Here is a 15977-nt window from a genome sequence, read left to right as displayed (position 1 = left end):
TATTTGGTTTTAAAGTGAACTAAAAGTGTGTTAGATATTTATAGGGGTAATAGCTAATTGGTCTTGAAAAACTGTTAGTCCAACATAACATTGTCCATCACAAGCAAAGCTCTCCCCACTATTGAGCACATCTACACAGAGAGCTGTCACAGGAAAGCAGCATCCATCATCAAGGACCCCCATCATCCAGGACAAGCTCTCTTCTTGCTGCTGCCACACCACCAGGATCAGGAACAGTTATTACTACTCAACCATCAGGCTCTTGAACCAGGGGTATAGTTTCAGTTAACTTCACTCTCTCCATCACTGAACTGTTCCGACAACCTGAGGATTCTTCATCTCATGTCTCTACTTATTGCTTATTTCTTTCTTTTTGTATTTCCACAGCTTGTTGTCTTTTGCACATTGGTTGTTTGTCCATCCTGTTGGATACAGTCTTTTATTGATTCTGTTGTGTCTCTTGTATTTACTGTGACTGCCCACAGAAAATGAATCCCAGGGTTATATATGGTGATCTGTGTGTACTTTGATAATAAACTTACATTGAATTTTGAAATTTGAACCAAAGTCTTAGGGCGTTAGATGTTTTGCTGTATCTTCTCATCGTATGTTGGTATCTATCAGTCATTTATTTTTCTCATGAAGGTTCTAAATAATAATAATATATTGTGACTTCACATACTATTTTCCCCTTTTAAAATTTAGAACTTCAGCACTGATGTTCTAAGATTATTTAAATGTCAAATTAACCAATATGATGAAAGTGTGTGTCAGCTGGCTGTTATTTTGCCCATAGAAAGTTAAACATTAACATCAGTTAGTCCATTTTAATCATCTTTTGCACATTAATGTTGCAAGTTCATATTTAAAAATTATTGGTAAAGTTATTGGAAAAAGCTAGTTTTCATGTATTGATTTAATCAAAATAGGCAACAGAGGACACAATCAGGTAAAATTGCACACAAGCACAAATATATTGGGATGAACTTTGCAATAAATCTGGTTAGTATGCAATTATCATACATTTATTTTGGATTAAGATATGGTGTAGAAAAATTGTTTTGCATTTCTAAAAAAAAGGTTCGATTTAATGACTCTCAAAAGATTTAGAGACACATCGGAGCCCAATTTCTATTCTGTTGTAGATAATGTAGTATAGCCTATTAAGCCAAAATTATCCCTTTCTGTCCAATGCTGAAGATATTGATTATGAAATGTTTCTATAGTGGTGGATACAATACTGTTATTTGTGCTGAACTGTTACCTGGTTGACTGAAGCAAACAAAGTAACCAAGTGCAATCCTTTTGCTTGTTAAAGCATAAACAATGTTTAATCATGCTTGAGCACAGAAACCAGTCATTCTTAACTCTACAGGCAGTCCCCGGGTTACGTATGAGTTCCATTCCTGAGTCCATCTTTAAGTCGGATTTGTATGTAAGTCGGAACAAGTACATCTGGTATTATTTAGCGTCAGTCAAACGTTTGTCTTAGTATATAGTATATATTTTACCTTTCTATGCATGTAAAACACTTAAGAAACGTATGTATTCCAATAATTAAACCACTGCGTTGCTTAGTAATAATTGTAGCTTTCATCGGGGCAAGGCCTTTCACATGCTCCATTATTCTCACTTTATCCTTTATCTTTTAAAATTGTTCCGATCGTTGACCGACTGTAGCCTAACACTTTTCCAATGACCGATGGTGTTTCACCTCTTTCCAAACGCTTTATTATTTCCACTTTATTTTCAATCATTATCGCTTCCCGTCAATGGAACAGAAATACTGCTGGTGGCGGGTCCCGAGCTGCGCCAGCTCCCAAGGTCTGCTGGGTCCTAAGGACCACCGCACTGGGACAGGTTAAATGGGACAAGTGGGGGCTGTGCTGGGTTTGGGTATTTGATCCTCCACAATATTCCGCGTGGGAACTTAAACTGGAGGTGGCAGTGTTTTTTTTTTTTACGAGGTCAAGTTGCAAGCTCGAAATCGACCCGGCATGAATAGTATGGGAGTCACTGGATCGACATCAACCTGGCACGGGAGCGGTCAATAGATCAAACTCGCAAACCTCCGTTCTCCAGCCCGGTGCTGATCTCACTGCACCACCAGCCGACCGGAACGGGGAGGCAGGGTCAGGGTGAATCTTACTAAGAAAAATTTAAGCCAAATATAAAGTTAAACACTCAACACAGTGTCAACGGCAATGACTTAAAATGGCGGACGGCGTTCTCCTTCCTTGGTTCGTAAGTATGAGTTGTCCGTAAGTCGGATGCTCATAACTCGAGGACTGCCTGTATATGGTTTTAATATCAGTTTGTGGTGAGCTCCAGTTAATATCTACACAGGTCTATGTTGGAACCATCCTGGTCAAGATGATCTGAGACTCCAATAGTACAAATACACTGACCTGTTAGATCAAGTACAATTGTACAGTCTTAAAACAGTTCCCTTTCTACTTTTGCTCCATCAGCTAAAATGCAGGGATAGGAATGGTAAGTTATGTGACAAAAGATTTTAGTTCAATAAATATGCACTGGGTTCTTGGTTTAGTTAGATGAGAAAACATTAGTTTTGTTATGCTATTAGAATATATTTAGTATAATACTTCACTTTTAAAAATTTTATTTTGTAGGCAGCTAGTGCTTGATGGCCATTGGGATGAAGTGCTTCAATTCATTCAGCCTCTAGAGTGCATGGAAAAATTTGATGGAAAAAGGTGAGATTTTCTTTTCCCTACTACTGTTCACCTCCCATACATTGATAATTCCATGCACACCCCATCCCCCACAGATGCAGCTCAGACCTTGTTGATCTAGGGTTCCACATTTGCAGTCTCTTGTGTCTGCATCTTCTATTTGTCTACTCTGGTTTAAGTCAACTGCTCTTTTTGGGATGGATCCAGTGATTGCTCTTTTCTCTCTTAAATGAAGAAATGGACTAGAGAAATTGGTTACCAAAGCAACATAGTTAAAGACAACAAGTTACACTTTCTTTGCATTTATATAACTAATCATTTGAAATTTATTAAATCTGCTGGAAGAACTTCAAAAATACTGCAGCTCAGTTACAAACAAGACAGGCAAAACTGGAAAAAGTATTTGAAATTTAGTTTATAGTGATTTCAATAAGTCAGCAGGCAAATTTCTTTCTTAAGAGTGAAGGGGAAATTGTTTAAACTTTTTTAAAAGACAGCTTTTACTACCTTTTTCAGATGTATTTTCTACAGTTCTAAATAATATTGCTTAAAGTTTCTATTAAGACTATGGAGCTGGTGATGGACCTGAGGAGGGCTAAGGCACCGGTGACCCCTGTTTTCATCCAAGGGGTTAGTGTGGACATGGCAAAGGATTACAAATACCTGGGGATACGAATTGACAATAAACTGGACTGGTCAAAGAACACTGAGGCTGTCTACAAGAAGGGTCAGAGCTGTCTCTATTTCCTGAGGTGACTGAGGTCCTTTAACATCTGCTGGACGATGCTGAGGATGTTCTATGAGTTTGTGGTGGCCAGTGCTATCATGTTTGCTGTTGTGTGCTGGGGCAGCAGGCTGAGGGTAGCAGACACCAACAGAATCAACAAACTCATTCGTAAGGCCAGTGATGTTGTGGGGGTGGAACTGGACTCTCTGACGGTGGTGGTTTGAAAAGAGGATGCTGTCCAAGTTGCATGCCATCTTGGACAATGTCTCCCATCCACTTCATAATGTACTGGTTAGGCACAGGAGTACATTCTGCCAGAGACTCATTCCACTGAGATGCAACACTGAGCATCATAGGAAGTCATTCCTGCCTGTGGCCATCAAACTTTACAACTCCTCCCTTGGAGTGTCAGACACCCTGAGCTAATAGGCTGGTCCTGGACTAATTTCCACTTGGCATAATTTACTTATTATTATTTAATTATTTCTGGTTTTATATTGCTATATTTCTACACTATTCTTGGTTGGTGTGACTGTAACAAAACCCAATTTCCCTCGGGATCAATAAAGTATGTCTGTCTGTTAAGAACCAGTGCTGTCTTTTCTCAAACTTGCATCATTCTGAACTGAAAATCTGGGAGTGAGTATAAATTCATATGAGTAAGCACTGATAGGCCAGAAACTGAGGGTAATTGGCTCCCATTCATAGCTTGGGTTGGGAAAGGTTGATCTAGTGCCCTGCCTTATCAGCTCTGGAAGTATGTTTGCAAGAAATAGTTTGTGAACCCTTTGCAATTATCTGATTTTCTGCATTAATTACCCATAAAAGGTGGTCTGATCTTCATCTAAATCACAATAATAGGCAAACACAATTTGCCTAATAATAACACACAAGAAATTGTACTTTTCATGTCTTCATTGAACACGTTATTTAATCATTCATCGTTCAGGCTGGAAAAAAAGTATGTGAACCCTTGTATTTGATAGCTGGTAGAACTTCCTTTAGCAGCAATAACCTCCACCAAATATTTACTGTAGCTGCTGATAAGACTTGCACAAAAGCAAGGAGGAATTTCAGACCATTCCTCTGTGCAAAACTGTTTCAGTTCATCAATATTTCTGGGCTACCTTGCATGAACAGCCCTCTTCAGGTCATGCCACAGCATTTCAATTTGGTTAAGGTCTGGACATTCCAAAGTTTGAATTATCTTCTTTTTAAATCATTCGGTTGTTAATTTACTCTTATGTTTCGGGTCATTGTCTTGTTGCATTATCCAACTACTATTAAGCTTCAGGTGATGGACCCTGACATTCTCCTGTAAAATGTCTTGTTACAATTTTGAATTCAGTGTTCTTTCAATAATTGCAAGCTGTCCAGGCCCTGAGGGAGCAAAGCAGCACCAAACCATGATGCTCCTTTAACCATACTTCACAGTTGAAATGAGGTTTTGCTGTTGGTGTGCAGTGCCCTTTTCCTCCAAGCTTAGCAGTGTGCACTTTTGCCAAAAAGTTTAATTTTTGTCTCATCTGTCCTCAGAACATTGTTCCAGAAGCATTGTGGAACATTCATGTGGTCTTTTGCAAAGTTGATACGTGCAACAATGTTTTTGTTTGGAGAGCAGTGGTTTCCTCTGTGGTGTCTTTCCATGTTTTTCTTGTTGGAGTCATGAACAGGGACTCTAGCAAGTTCTAGAGATTTCTGCAGTTCTTTTGCTGTTATCCTTGGGTTCTTTTTCACCTCCTTCATCATTGCACGTTGTGCTCTTGGTATGATCTCTGTAGGATGCCCACTCCTAGGGAGAGTAGCAACAGTGCTAAACTTCCTCCATTTGTAGACAATGTCTCTTACAGTAGACTAATGAAAACTCCGGTTTTTAGAAATGCTTTTGTAGGTTTTTCCAGCTTGATGCATCTTTACAATTCTTCTAAAGCCCTCTGAAAGTTGTTTTGATCAAGGCATGGTGCACATAAACATCTTTCTTGAGAAGAGCAGGTTCTTTCAGTAACCTGACATTGCGTGTCTTTTTTATAGGGCAGGGCACCTCCACAACCCACACCTCCAGTCTCATTTCATTGATTAGAACACCTGACTCCAAATAGCTTTTGTAGAAGACAATACCTCAGAGGTTCACATACTTTTTTTTAACCTAGACTGTGATAGTTCAAATGGTGTACTGCGAAGTACAATTGTTTATATTATTTAGACAGATTGTGTTTGTCTATTATTGTGACTTAGATGAAGATCAGACCACATTTTATGAGTAATTAATGCAGAAAACCAGGTAATTGCAAAGGGTTCACTAACTTTTTCTTGCAACTGTAGGTCCCAGTAGTTTTGTGATCACCTTATATCAGCAAGGTGGTCTGATTCCTTCAATACCTCCTGTCAGGTCAATGTATCTCCTGATACATTTAGTCCTGACGAAGGGTCTCGGCCCGAAACGTCGACAGTGCTTCTCCTTATAGATGCTGCCTGGCCTGCTGTGTTCCATCAGCATTTTGTGTGTGTTGTAGGTCAATGTATCTACCATTTTTCCACTTTTTAATTGCTAACCCCTGTCCTGGCCCTCCATGCGAATCCAACAGCAGGTTCCTTTGTCATATTGCCACCACTGTGTCTCCTCTCTGGTTTCTGTTCACTGCCATTTGTAGAACAGTTTCAATGATTACTCTTCAGAGCTTCAATGAAATGTTTTACTGGGCTTTTTCACTTAAAAAAAATTTTCATCAGATATCATTTAAAAATTGTCCTGCTTTTGATATAATTAGTATATGCTGCTGCCATATGTTTAAACTGCTGTGTTAATTTTGAAGAGAAAAGTATTTAATAATAGACTGAATTGTTGCAATGTATATGGTTACAATTTTATATTTTATCAGTAAACCTCAATTGCAACTGTAGTTTCCATCTTGGAAATAGATTGCCTGGTTAATTCCTTTGATGCTGTGAGCGTGTCAGACTAACAGTCAAGTTGAGAAGCCTATTTACAAGTTGAACTATGTGTTGTGAATTTCATAACTTCAAATATTTCTTATTAGAAAAATCATAGCTCGAGTTTAAAAGTAAAATAAATATAAAAATACTGAAGATGCTCAATGAGTCATGCAACATCTTTGGAAAGAGAAAGAATTAAGGTTTTGGATTAGATACCACTCATCAGGTGTATTCACAGCTTTTCCTGTTCTAATTTTAGATTTCTAGTATCTGTATTTTTTTCTTTTCTATTTAAAAGAACTGTGCAAGAATGGTTGATCTATTAATTTCCGGGTATTGTCTTATTTATGAACAGATTTCAAGGAGATTCTTCTGTTTGTTATGAGAATACCCTGGTACTTGTGTTTAACCTGTTAAAGAGTATAAAATCGGTTAATGATTTTAATCTGCTTTTTCAGGTTCCGGTATATTATATCAAAACAAAAATTTTTGGAGGCCTTGTGTGTCAACAATGCAGTGTCAGCAGATGATGAGCCTCAACATGTGAGTACTTAAACAATTGAATTTGCTGTTCTAATGCATTGTTCTATAAGGTAAGTTTAAGTGCTTGACAGTTAAATCCATATTACGCATGTAACCCTCAGGTTTGGCCAGCACGCGTTTGTCTAGGGGAAGACAGCCTCTGGCCCAGCCAAACTGAGAAATCATCGTTTGTGTGGATGCTGCGTGATGTGTTGTGTAGTTACAATTCCGAACTGCAAAATATCAGACAGTACACTGTGTGCAATTAAAAAATTGAACTTTATAAATCTTAATCTGACTATACGGTTAGTAAAGAAAAAGGGCCCATTTTAATGAAACAGTCTAATGTGCACTTTGGAGCTTACGGATTCATCCATTTGATCCCCATCGATCTCCGAGCGTCACTGATCGTCAGACCCTCGCTCCGAGTCCACTCCATCTGCTAGTCTACCAACTCCTTCCATTCGTCTCTTCTCTCTTCATCTCTTGCCGACAAAACACTGCAAAATCCCTGCTCCCCGCCCCACAAGAAAGAACAACGTGCCTCTCATTGGATAGCATACGTCCCAAAGCCTCCATTATCTCTAGTCATAATCTAAATATTGCTGCTACAGAGAAACCATTACCTTAGCAGTGAAACCTTACAGCACGTTGCACACAAAGTACTTGTACTATCTGGTCTTTATAAAGATGTTTTTACAGATTAGTTAGTTTCTAATGTACCATTGGAGCCTTTCAAAGCTCTGTTATGGTTTCATGACTTTGTTTTTATTATGACAAAGGAACATATTCTTAAATAACATGGACCCTGCAAGAAATTCCTAAAGAGTCAGAGTACATGTATACATCATTGCCCATCAGTGAACTATCATGACATCTGATTTTCAAATTTAACTATTAATATGTTTTTTTATCTGATGTAAAACCAATAAAATCTATAGGTTAAATTTCTTATCTGACAAAAGCCTCGGAAAAAGTCTGAGTAAATGCTTTCTCAATTCCTGTACAACATGCTAAGGATTATACTGGTTTGTAGCTTATTCTGAAATCTCTTTTACCTCATAAAATTTGATTTGCAACTTCTAATTTGTATGGTAACAAATTGAGTAAACATTGCTGCTTGGTTCATTCATTTTTCTCAAGCCTTTAATCTTTTGTGGAGGTAATTTCCAGGTGGACATTATATATAGCGTGTTTTTCCCATTGTAGTTTGTACTTCTATTGAGAAGAATATTGCTTCTAATGGTAAATTTCAGGTTACATTTTATAAACTATGATAGATTTGTATTAAAATACCATATCTGGAACATTCTTTGTTACAGCTGGAATATACAATGCAAGAGGCTGTGAAGTGTCTCCATGCATTAGAGGAATATTGTCCCTCCAAGGAAGACTACAGCAAACTCTGCTTATTGCTTACCCTTCCTCGGTTAACAAACCATGCAGAATTTAAGGATTGGAATCCCAGCACTGCTCGTGTCCAGTGCTTTGACGAAGCCTGTGTTATGGTAGCAGAGTTCATCCCTGCTGACAGAAAGCTGAGTGAAGCTGGTTTCAAAGCCAGTAATAACAGACTATTTCAACTGATCATTAAAGGTTTACTATATGAGTCATGTGTAGAATTTTGTCAGAGTAGAGCCACTGGTGAAGAGATCAGCGAGAGTGAAGTACTGCTTGGAATTGATTTACTCTGTGGAAATGGATGTGATGATCTTGATTTGAGTCTTCTCTCATGGCTTCAAAATTTGTCACCCAATACTTTCTCATGTGCCTTTGAACAGAAGGTTTTGAATATCCATACAGATAAACTTGTGAAACCCACAAGGTCATCGTACACAGATATTTTAACACCTCTAATTAATAAATTGTCTCCTTATCCATCATCTCCAATGAGAAGACCACAGTCTGCTGATGCATACATGTCACGTTCCTTGAATCCTGCATTGGATGGGCTCTCTTATGGACTGACTAGTCAGGAAAAACGTAATGCTGATTTAGTTAACAGAAGTTCTCCAATGTCTCATTCATTTGCTAATTTTCATTATCCTGGCACACAAAACCTTTCCAGAAGTCTCTTGCTGGAAAACACAGATTGTCACAGCATATATGAGGAATCACCAGAAAGGTTAGTTTAATTCTGAATTAATTCAAATAATTATTTATTTGGTAAAAGGTGTTATGTATCATGATGTGTTTACAATTATGCTGTTAAAGTTCAGAGAAGACCACAGAAATGGGATGTTTTTATGCTCTGTATTATATGCAATTAGAAATCTCTTATGTGAGTAGTTAAAATAATATTCCTAGCCAAGCATTTAAGAAATGAAGAGTAAATAATTACTCCAGGTGAAAAATTTTCATTTGATTTATTGGATAGTGACATTTAATCTAGGATGCTTTTAGTAAGGATCACAAAATTAATGTGATTGAAGGTGGTGCTTTAATCCTTTGGCATCTTTATTCTCACTTCCTCTCCATTTCCTCTCTCCTCTTCTTGATCTTCCAGTTTTTGATAATTCCCATAATTCAAGTGCCTAAATTTAATTTTGGTTCTGCACATCAATGCACTGCTACTGCTTGTTAAATAGGGGCAATCAATATGTTCACTAAGAGATGATTGATTTGAGGCAAAATTAAACCATAGGTTTCCTTATTGGTCTGTATGTTTTATAGAGAGAGACAGAGTGAGTCATACCATTCAGTTAGATTGTTTGTCATCCTTGAATTCATTCATGTTTCTGTCCCTCCCTGTATACCTTGATTTTCTTTGAGTCCAAAAATCTATTGATCTCCATTTTAAACATATTCATTTTCTGTCCATCCACATTTTAAGAGAATATAATTACAGCGATTCACAACTCATTAAATGAAAAAACAATCTGCATTTGCTTCTCATCACAGTATAACTACAATTGTAGTATGGCCCTTTGACTGCAATACCTTTACAATATTTAGTTTGTCTTAGTAATTGCTTGCTTTAATTGCATCTAAGCTTAGTATTTTGTGTTACTAAGGGAAAATAAGTTTTTTTCTGAAAAGTCATCTCTATATTTGAAGTTTTAACTAAATAAATTATAATATAGTTTGTGAACAACTAAGAAAGCAAGGTCAATATTGAGCCTATCATTATAAAACACTTTTGACTCCTTATTTCCACTTGGCAACTTTTTAATCTAATAGTATTGAAATCTTCACTGAGCCAAAGGTGTATCAGATTTCCTATTGATCTTTGATTTCTAATGGAAAGTATTCTGGTAGAGTATCTTGAATTTTTCTATTTAACTTTTTTCAGATTTTTAAAAATTCCAGCTACCTTTCCCTCATGTCTTTTATAAATGGATTAATTTAACTTCTTCCTCATTGTAAGATTATCATGTTATGATTACTCTTCCCCAGAGGATACTTTACTGTGATACATTACAGAAAGCAGGACCTAAAATAGCATATTTTCTGTTAAGTATACAAATTACTGCTCTGGGTTGTCATCTTTAGAGTTTGTCTACCAAACAATGGGCAAAATATAAAGATTACAGTGATGGCATTTTGATTTACCTGTTGGTAGGAGATAAACTAAGTTGCCTAAAAACATCTTTATATATATAACGCTTTAAAGCCATGTTTTGAAAAGTATTAACATTTAAAAATATGTCTTTTAAAACTACTATTTTCCAAATTTGGACATTGTAAACTTAATCTTGTTCAATTATTATATTGCCCTGTCACATTTTAAATAAAGTCCATCATATAGCTACAATATTTTGTCTTGACGTTAGTCTCTCTTCGAAGTTATTTCTATTCTCTGCTTTGTAAATATAATGCTTCCTGCCTTTAGGTCTAGTAATTGGATTTCCCAGGGCAATGGTTCCAGTCTCATTTATTTGGAGATTATAACATTTTTATGTTTTCACATTTCCTTCCAACATAGGAGGCTATTCAGCTGGCTGAATCTAAGCAAGCTGTCAGAGCAACCTCATTCCCTCCTCTTATTTCTCTGTAACCTGTTTTCTCACAGATGCCCATTCCACCCACATTCTTCTTCCTTCCACCTACACTAGATGCAATTTATCACAGCTAATTAACATAACAATCATTATGATTTTGATATGCAGGTGACAATAAGAGTATCGGGGGAAACCCAGACAGTTAAAAGAAAATTCTGCAAATTCCAGATACTCTTATTGTCACCTTCTAAACCTGCAGCACTCATGTGCTAGCAATGCATTGCTCTATGACATTTTCAGCTATTCCAACTAAAATTCTTGTACTGTTTCCACAAGTCTATAACCAAAGTCTTATGAAAATCTGGTAATTAAATGTGATGTTCTACATGGTAGTTTTGACCCCAGCTCATATCTAATCCCAAGTTTAATTATGTTAATTCTCTATGTGGATGATGACAATGGTATTCTCCCTCTCCTCGACTAAGTTTGAAGGCACAAATAAATGTTCTTGACCTTGCCATGAAATAGAGGATTCCGTTATTTCTTTCTATGGCAATAGAGTATCTGCTTTCTTGACTATCATATCTGATTCTGTAACTATGCTCCTTTCAATGGCTTCCTTTATCACAGTACTGTCGTCATATTGCCCATTACCCTAGCAGTCTTTGTAGAAACAGTCTTTGCCCATATGTTACAGAGAGCCTCATTGAACATAACCAGAAGTGCTTAGCTGCAGTTTAAGCCCTCAACACGGTTTGATTAGCAGAATTTGAAGAACTCTGAATCACGTCAGAAAAGTAAAGAAGTAGTTTTAACTAATAGATAATTCAGTGTAAAAGAAAGATGCTCACAAGGTTAACATAGGTGTTGACATTTCATGCCAAGTAATGCTTAGATGAATTACAACTCACATGAGTCTTTTACTGTGAGTTTACTCAGCAGTAATTATGGTATACCATCCCATTTAAAATACCTTGTATTTTATTCAGAGAGCATTACTTTCAAATTAATATGCAATCAAACCTTGGGTACTTACAAAGTATTATAATCAATTCACTGATTTTTGATCATTGCACTGAGTTTAGCTACAAAATAGCATGGTCGTTTATGTGATTCTGCATGCATCTATGCATGCTTCACTGTCACATCACCTTGAAGATTAGGGGAACTTTTTAAAATTACCTTTTCAAACACATGATATGAAAAATTTGTGCAATATGCAGTCTATGTATCAAAAGAGAATAATTCTGTTTCCTAGTTGTCTTCTCTTGATGTAACTATTTTGCTTAATAAGCTACTTTTTCATTTTCTTGCTAACTTTGCACCATTTGTTATCAGGACAGATTCCCCAGTGCCAAGGGTTCAACATTCAAGTGGTAGTGGTGAAACTTCAATTCAGGATGAAGCATCCCTATGCAATTCGATAGGTGCTACACCAAATTCAGCAACCCCAAAAGTGGAGAAGAATGAGGTAAGTATCAAATTTTGAGTATTGTTTTCAGTCTTACAAAGCTAGCATATTTTCATAGAAAAATGGTTTTAAATCCCATGAAGCCAATTTGGAATGGATCAGACGATGAAAAGTTTGCATAGAACCAGAGTAAGCAGTCCTGATTAAAGGTCTTGGCCCGAAATGTCAACTGTTCGTTCATTGCCGTAGATGCTGCCTGACCTGCTGAGTTTCTCCAGCATTTCATGTGTGTTGCCTTGGATTTTCAGCATCTGCAGATTTTGTCATGTTTGAAATTATAGACCAATCACTTTCACAAAGCCCCACTTCAGCCCCAAAGCAGTGTTCCTTAAGCTGCTGCCGTGAGAGTTCACATTATTTATATCTGGAATGTTGGTGGGTAATAGTGCAGTGAGTCAAACAGCTTAAATGGATTTATGAAGTTTTGCTTTTTCTCTATTACCATGTTTATACATGTGACTTAAACAACTGACATTTTGCAACGTTTCCCTTTTTGATTATCAAATATACAATTTTTGAGGATCATCTTCAATATTTTGACCAAAAAAATGTCATGCTTGAATCAGAAGTGCAAGCCACATTGTGAATAGATGGCCTTCCCATTTTTGTTTCTGGTCTTAATCAATGTGAAGTTTGTTGATTTTGTTTTCTAAGGAATGATGCCTAACACTCTTAAGTGATTCTAAGCATTCTTGATAGAGGAAAAACTACCTCTATCAAGAGCCTAAGTCAGGAAGCTAAGCCTGAATTAGTCATAAATCTGTTTGCCATAATATTAGCATCTTGTTTCTGAGAATGACATTATCAACTCCTTTCATTGTGTTCATGTGGTCAGTAAAAGACATGTCTTTTAATTCAATTTAGAAGGTAAAATAGTTCAAAATGTCTATAACCGACATATACCTTAAAAAATTAATGTTTTAAAATCTGAAGTATTGGCATATATATTAAAAATATCTTCTAATGATATTTTATTTCTTATATTTCAAGACATGTGTTTTGAACTATATATTGGGGTCTGAAATTTAGAACTTGCAAATCTTATTGCTTCTGTTGATTATCATCTGTGATCTAGCAGATAATGCTTTACGTTCAAAATAGTTCATAAATATAAATTTTTTTGTCTATAGCTGTTCTTAGGTACCCATTGGCTTGAAGTTTAATGATCCAGTACTTCTTAAGGATTACGTTTTCTGATCTTCAGTTACCACTGAATTCTTAAGTAGAATGGAATTAGTAATGGTATTGAATGTGATTTAAGAAGTCTGATTTGTGTCATTTATACCCTGTGTGCATATGCCTATAACAATAAACTTGAAAGCTGCATGATTACTTGGCAGAATCATTGCACGGCTCAAAATTTTCTTGTGATTATACTGATCTGATTGAAATAGAAAACTAAGTTTCAGGTAAAGCCAGGATTATAATAAATCCAAATATTTTCAGATATAATTTTGTTTAATCTTAGCAGAGGGAATCTACTGATCAATTTCAGGAGTACTGTCGACAGCGAATGCGCTACCAACAACATTTGGAGCAAAAGGAGCAACAAAGGCAACTATACCAGCAGATGTTAATGGAAGGTGGAGTCAATGAAGAAGATGGAGCAGGCCAGCAACAGAACCTTACAGAGCAGTTCCTCAGCAAGTAAGTTACGACTCTGGTACAAACTCATTTTTCTTACCCTCTTAAGAATAGTCAGTTTAAGCACATACTGGTATTTTGGTCTATTTGTTCCTGAGAATATGTTGTGAACATGTTTTTAAAGAAGAGCTACAAATGAGATTTAATAAATGTATAAAATAGAGTTTTGCTTAGATTGCTGTGTTATTTGGTGATGTTAATGGCGTGATTTGTTTTTTTTATTCAGATCGATGCAAAAATTGGAAGAATTGAATCTAGGAATGGACAGCGTTAGCACAGAGGCACAGTCTCCTAATCAACAATGTAAAGAAAACCAGCCAAGTGCACAAAATGACTCTTCAGCTGCCAATTCGGTAACACCTCTTGAAGTTCGTCAGCAAGGTTCAGGACTACCTAACAGCACAAGTACTCCAATTAAATCCAACACAGGAAATGCATTTTCTCATAACGAGACATCTTCATTCTTTTCTAAGTAAGATATTTATGTTGTTGCTGTGGAATAAATGTTGATTTTTAAACTGGCAAATGCTGAGAATGTAAAATGAGAGGATTTGCACCATCGTATATTGGATGTTAATATGTTCTTTCTCTATCATCTTGCCATAATTAGAAGAATAGTCACATTATTGATCTTGAAAGTGTTGGATTCAAACTAACTAACTTAACTGCTGTTCCAGATGATTCACTCTTGTACATCACAACTGCCCCTTGATGAAGGTTGCATTTCCAAAAGTGGGCGTATTAGGATTTTGCATAACACAGGCATTGTTTATTTACTTTTTTCACCCCCCTCCCAATATAAATTTAGTACAAATGAATTTTATTCCACATCTCTAATTTTGGGTCTTGACCTGTTAATCTGTAAGGACAAATGTCCGTTACCCAAATGTCCATAATGTGGGGTCACCTGAATGTGATCATATATACAAAAGAATTACAGAAGGATGGAATGAAGGAGGAGGAATGCTCAGGAAAGTGTTCTCAGTGCCAGATAATGTTCCCCATTCAATCTCTTGCCGATTACAAAATCAAACTTGAAATTGACACTGCTCCCTGATTCTTTTCTAGTTGTGTTACTCATGCTAAACCACACTGAACTAGTACAGGATGATACAAAATGATTTCACTAAACCCAAACCAGAATCTTCTACCAAAACTTAGATATGATATAAACCCAGTATATGTAGATATGCCCCATCAGGCTAATGCTATTATGTAGCCAGGCTCTAATGTAATTAACAAAAACATTTTGTTTGTTTTTTTTTTAATATAGGGCAGATTCTTCTGCTTCAACAGATCTTGCAGTAAGTCCACCGATGGCAGAAAACGTTTCTGTCAGTGGAACAAAGAATGAAGAGGTGCAGTTCATTTGTGTAGTTTTATTAATGGTAGAATTTGTTGGTTTCTGCTTTGTATTGTAGGCTAACAAGATTCTCTCATTAGCAAATTGTTCATGGAAGCAAGTTCACATTCATAATCCAAACTCTTCCCTAAAATTTTTGTTTACTAATAGATCTTTGTAGCTTTAGAATATATGGTAATCCTTCTGTTTCTCACTTCCTCTGAGAACCACTGTTTCTTATTGGGTTCTTTTGTTTCCAAGATATCAAGATTTCTTCCCCAAGACTTTTTTGAACTGTAAATTCCCTTATTTAGCCTTAAGCATATTTCCTCTAAATTCATTATTTCTTTTTCTTTTTAAGCTGACTGTTCTTTCATGCAAGGATATTGTTATTAATGCTGACGAATTATTGTTATGAGGTCAGACTTTCCATGTCGTTTACTTTCTTTAGGTTAAAGATTACTTGGGATATATTTAACTGATGAAAATTTCAGATAAAATTTTAAAGGCCTCTGTGGTTGTCTTTAGTAGAGTGGACTATATAAAAGTATTAGAGAGGAAATTAAGAAAAAAGTATTTAATGATGGGGGGGGGGGGTTTGGAAGCAGTTGCATAAAAAGTTGGTGAAAATCTTTCTGTGTTTATAAAATACCTGTTTAACACTTCAGGGGCCATAACCAACAAGGCTGTAGATCATTCC

General features: G+C 36.3%; 1 protein-coding gene across 4 annotated transcripts in view; it reads left to right on the top strand.

Moving 5' to 3' along the window:
• The window catches only part of LOC140737188 (WD repeat-containing protein 47-like), a 61160-nt gene that overhangs the window by 29706 nt on the left and 15477 nt on the right, over nt 1-15977 (top strand). For 3 of the 4 annotated variants that reach the window (XM_073063433.1, XM_073063432.1, XM_073063430.1), the window contains exons 3-9: nt 2634-2717; nt 6816-6900; nt 8202-9004; nt 12159-12291; nt 13760-13938; nt 14162-14407; nt 15209-15293. In XM_073063433.1, the coding sequence (XP_072919534.1) occupies nt 2634-2717; nt 6816-6900; nt 8202-9004; nt 12159-12291; nt 13760-13938; nt 14162-14407; nt 15209-15293 (1615 nt within the window). The remainder of the gene's footprint in view (nt 1-2633; nt 2718-6815; nt 6901-8201; nt 9005-12158; nt 12292-13759; nt 13939-14161; nt 14408-15208; nt 15294-15977) is intronic. The other variant, XM_073063431.1, reaches the window with a different exon arrangement.

The sequence above is a fragment of the Hemitrygon akajei genome, chromosome 12 (genome assembly GCF_048418815.1).
Source record: "Hemitrygon akajei chromosome 12, sHemAka1.3, whole genome shotgun sequence".
NCBI classification, from domain to species: Eukaryota; Metazoa; Chordata; class Chondrichthyes; order Myliobatiformes; family Dasyatidae; genus Hemitrygon; species Hemitrygon akajei.
Note: the sequence above shows the minus strand (reverse complement) of the source record. Positions and strands in the feature narration are given on the sequence as shown.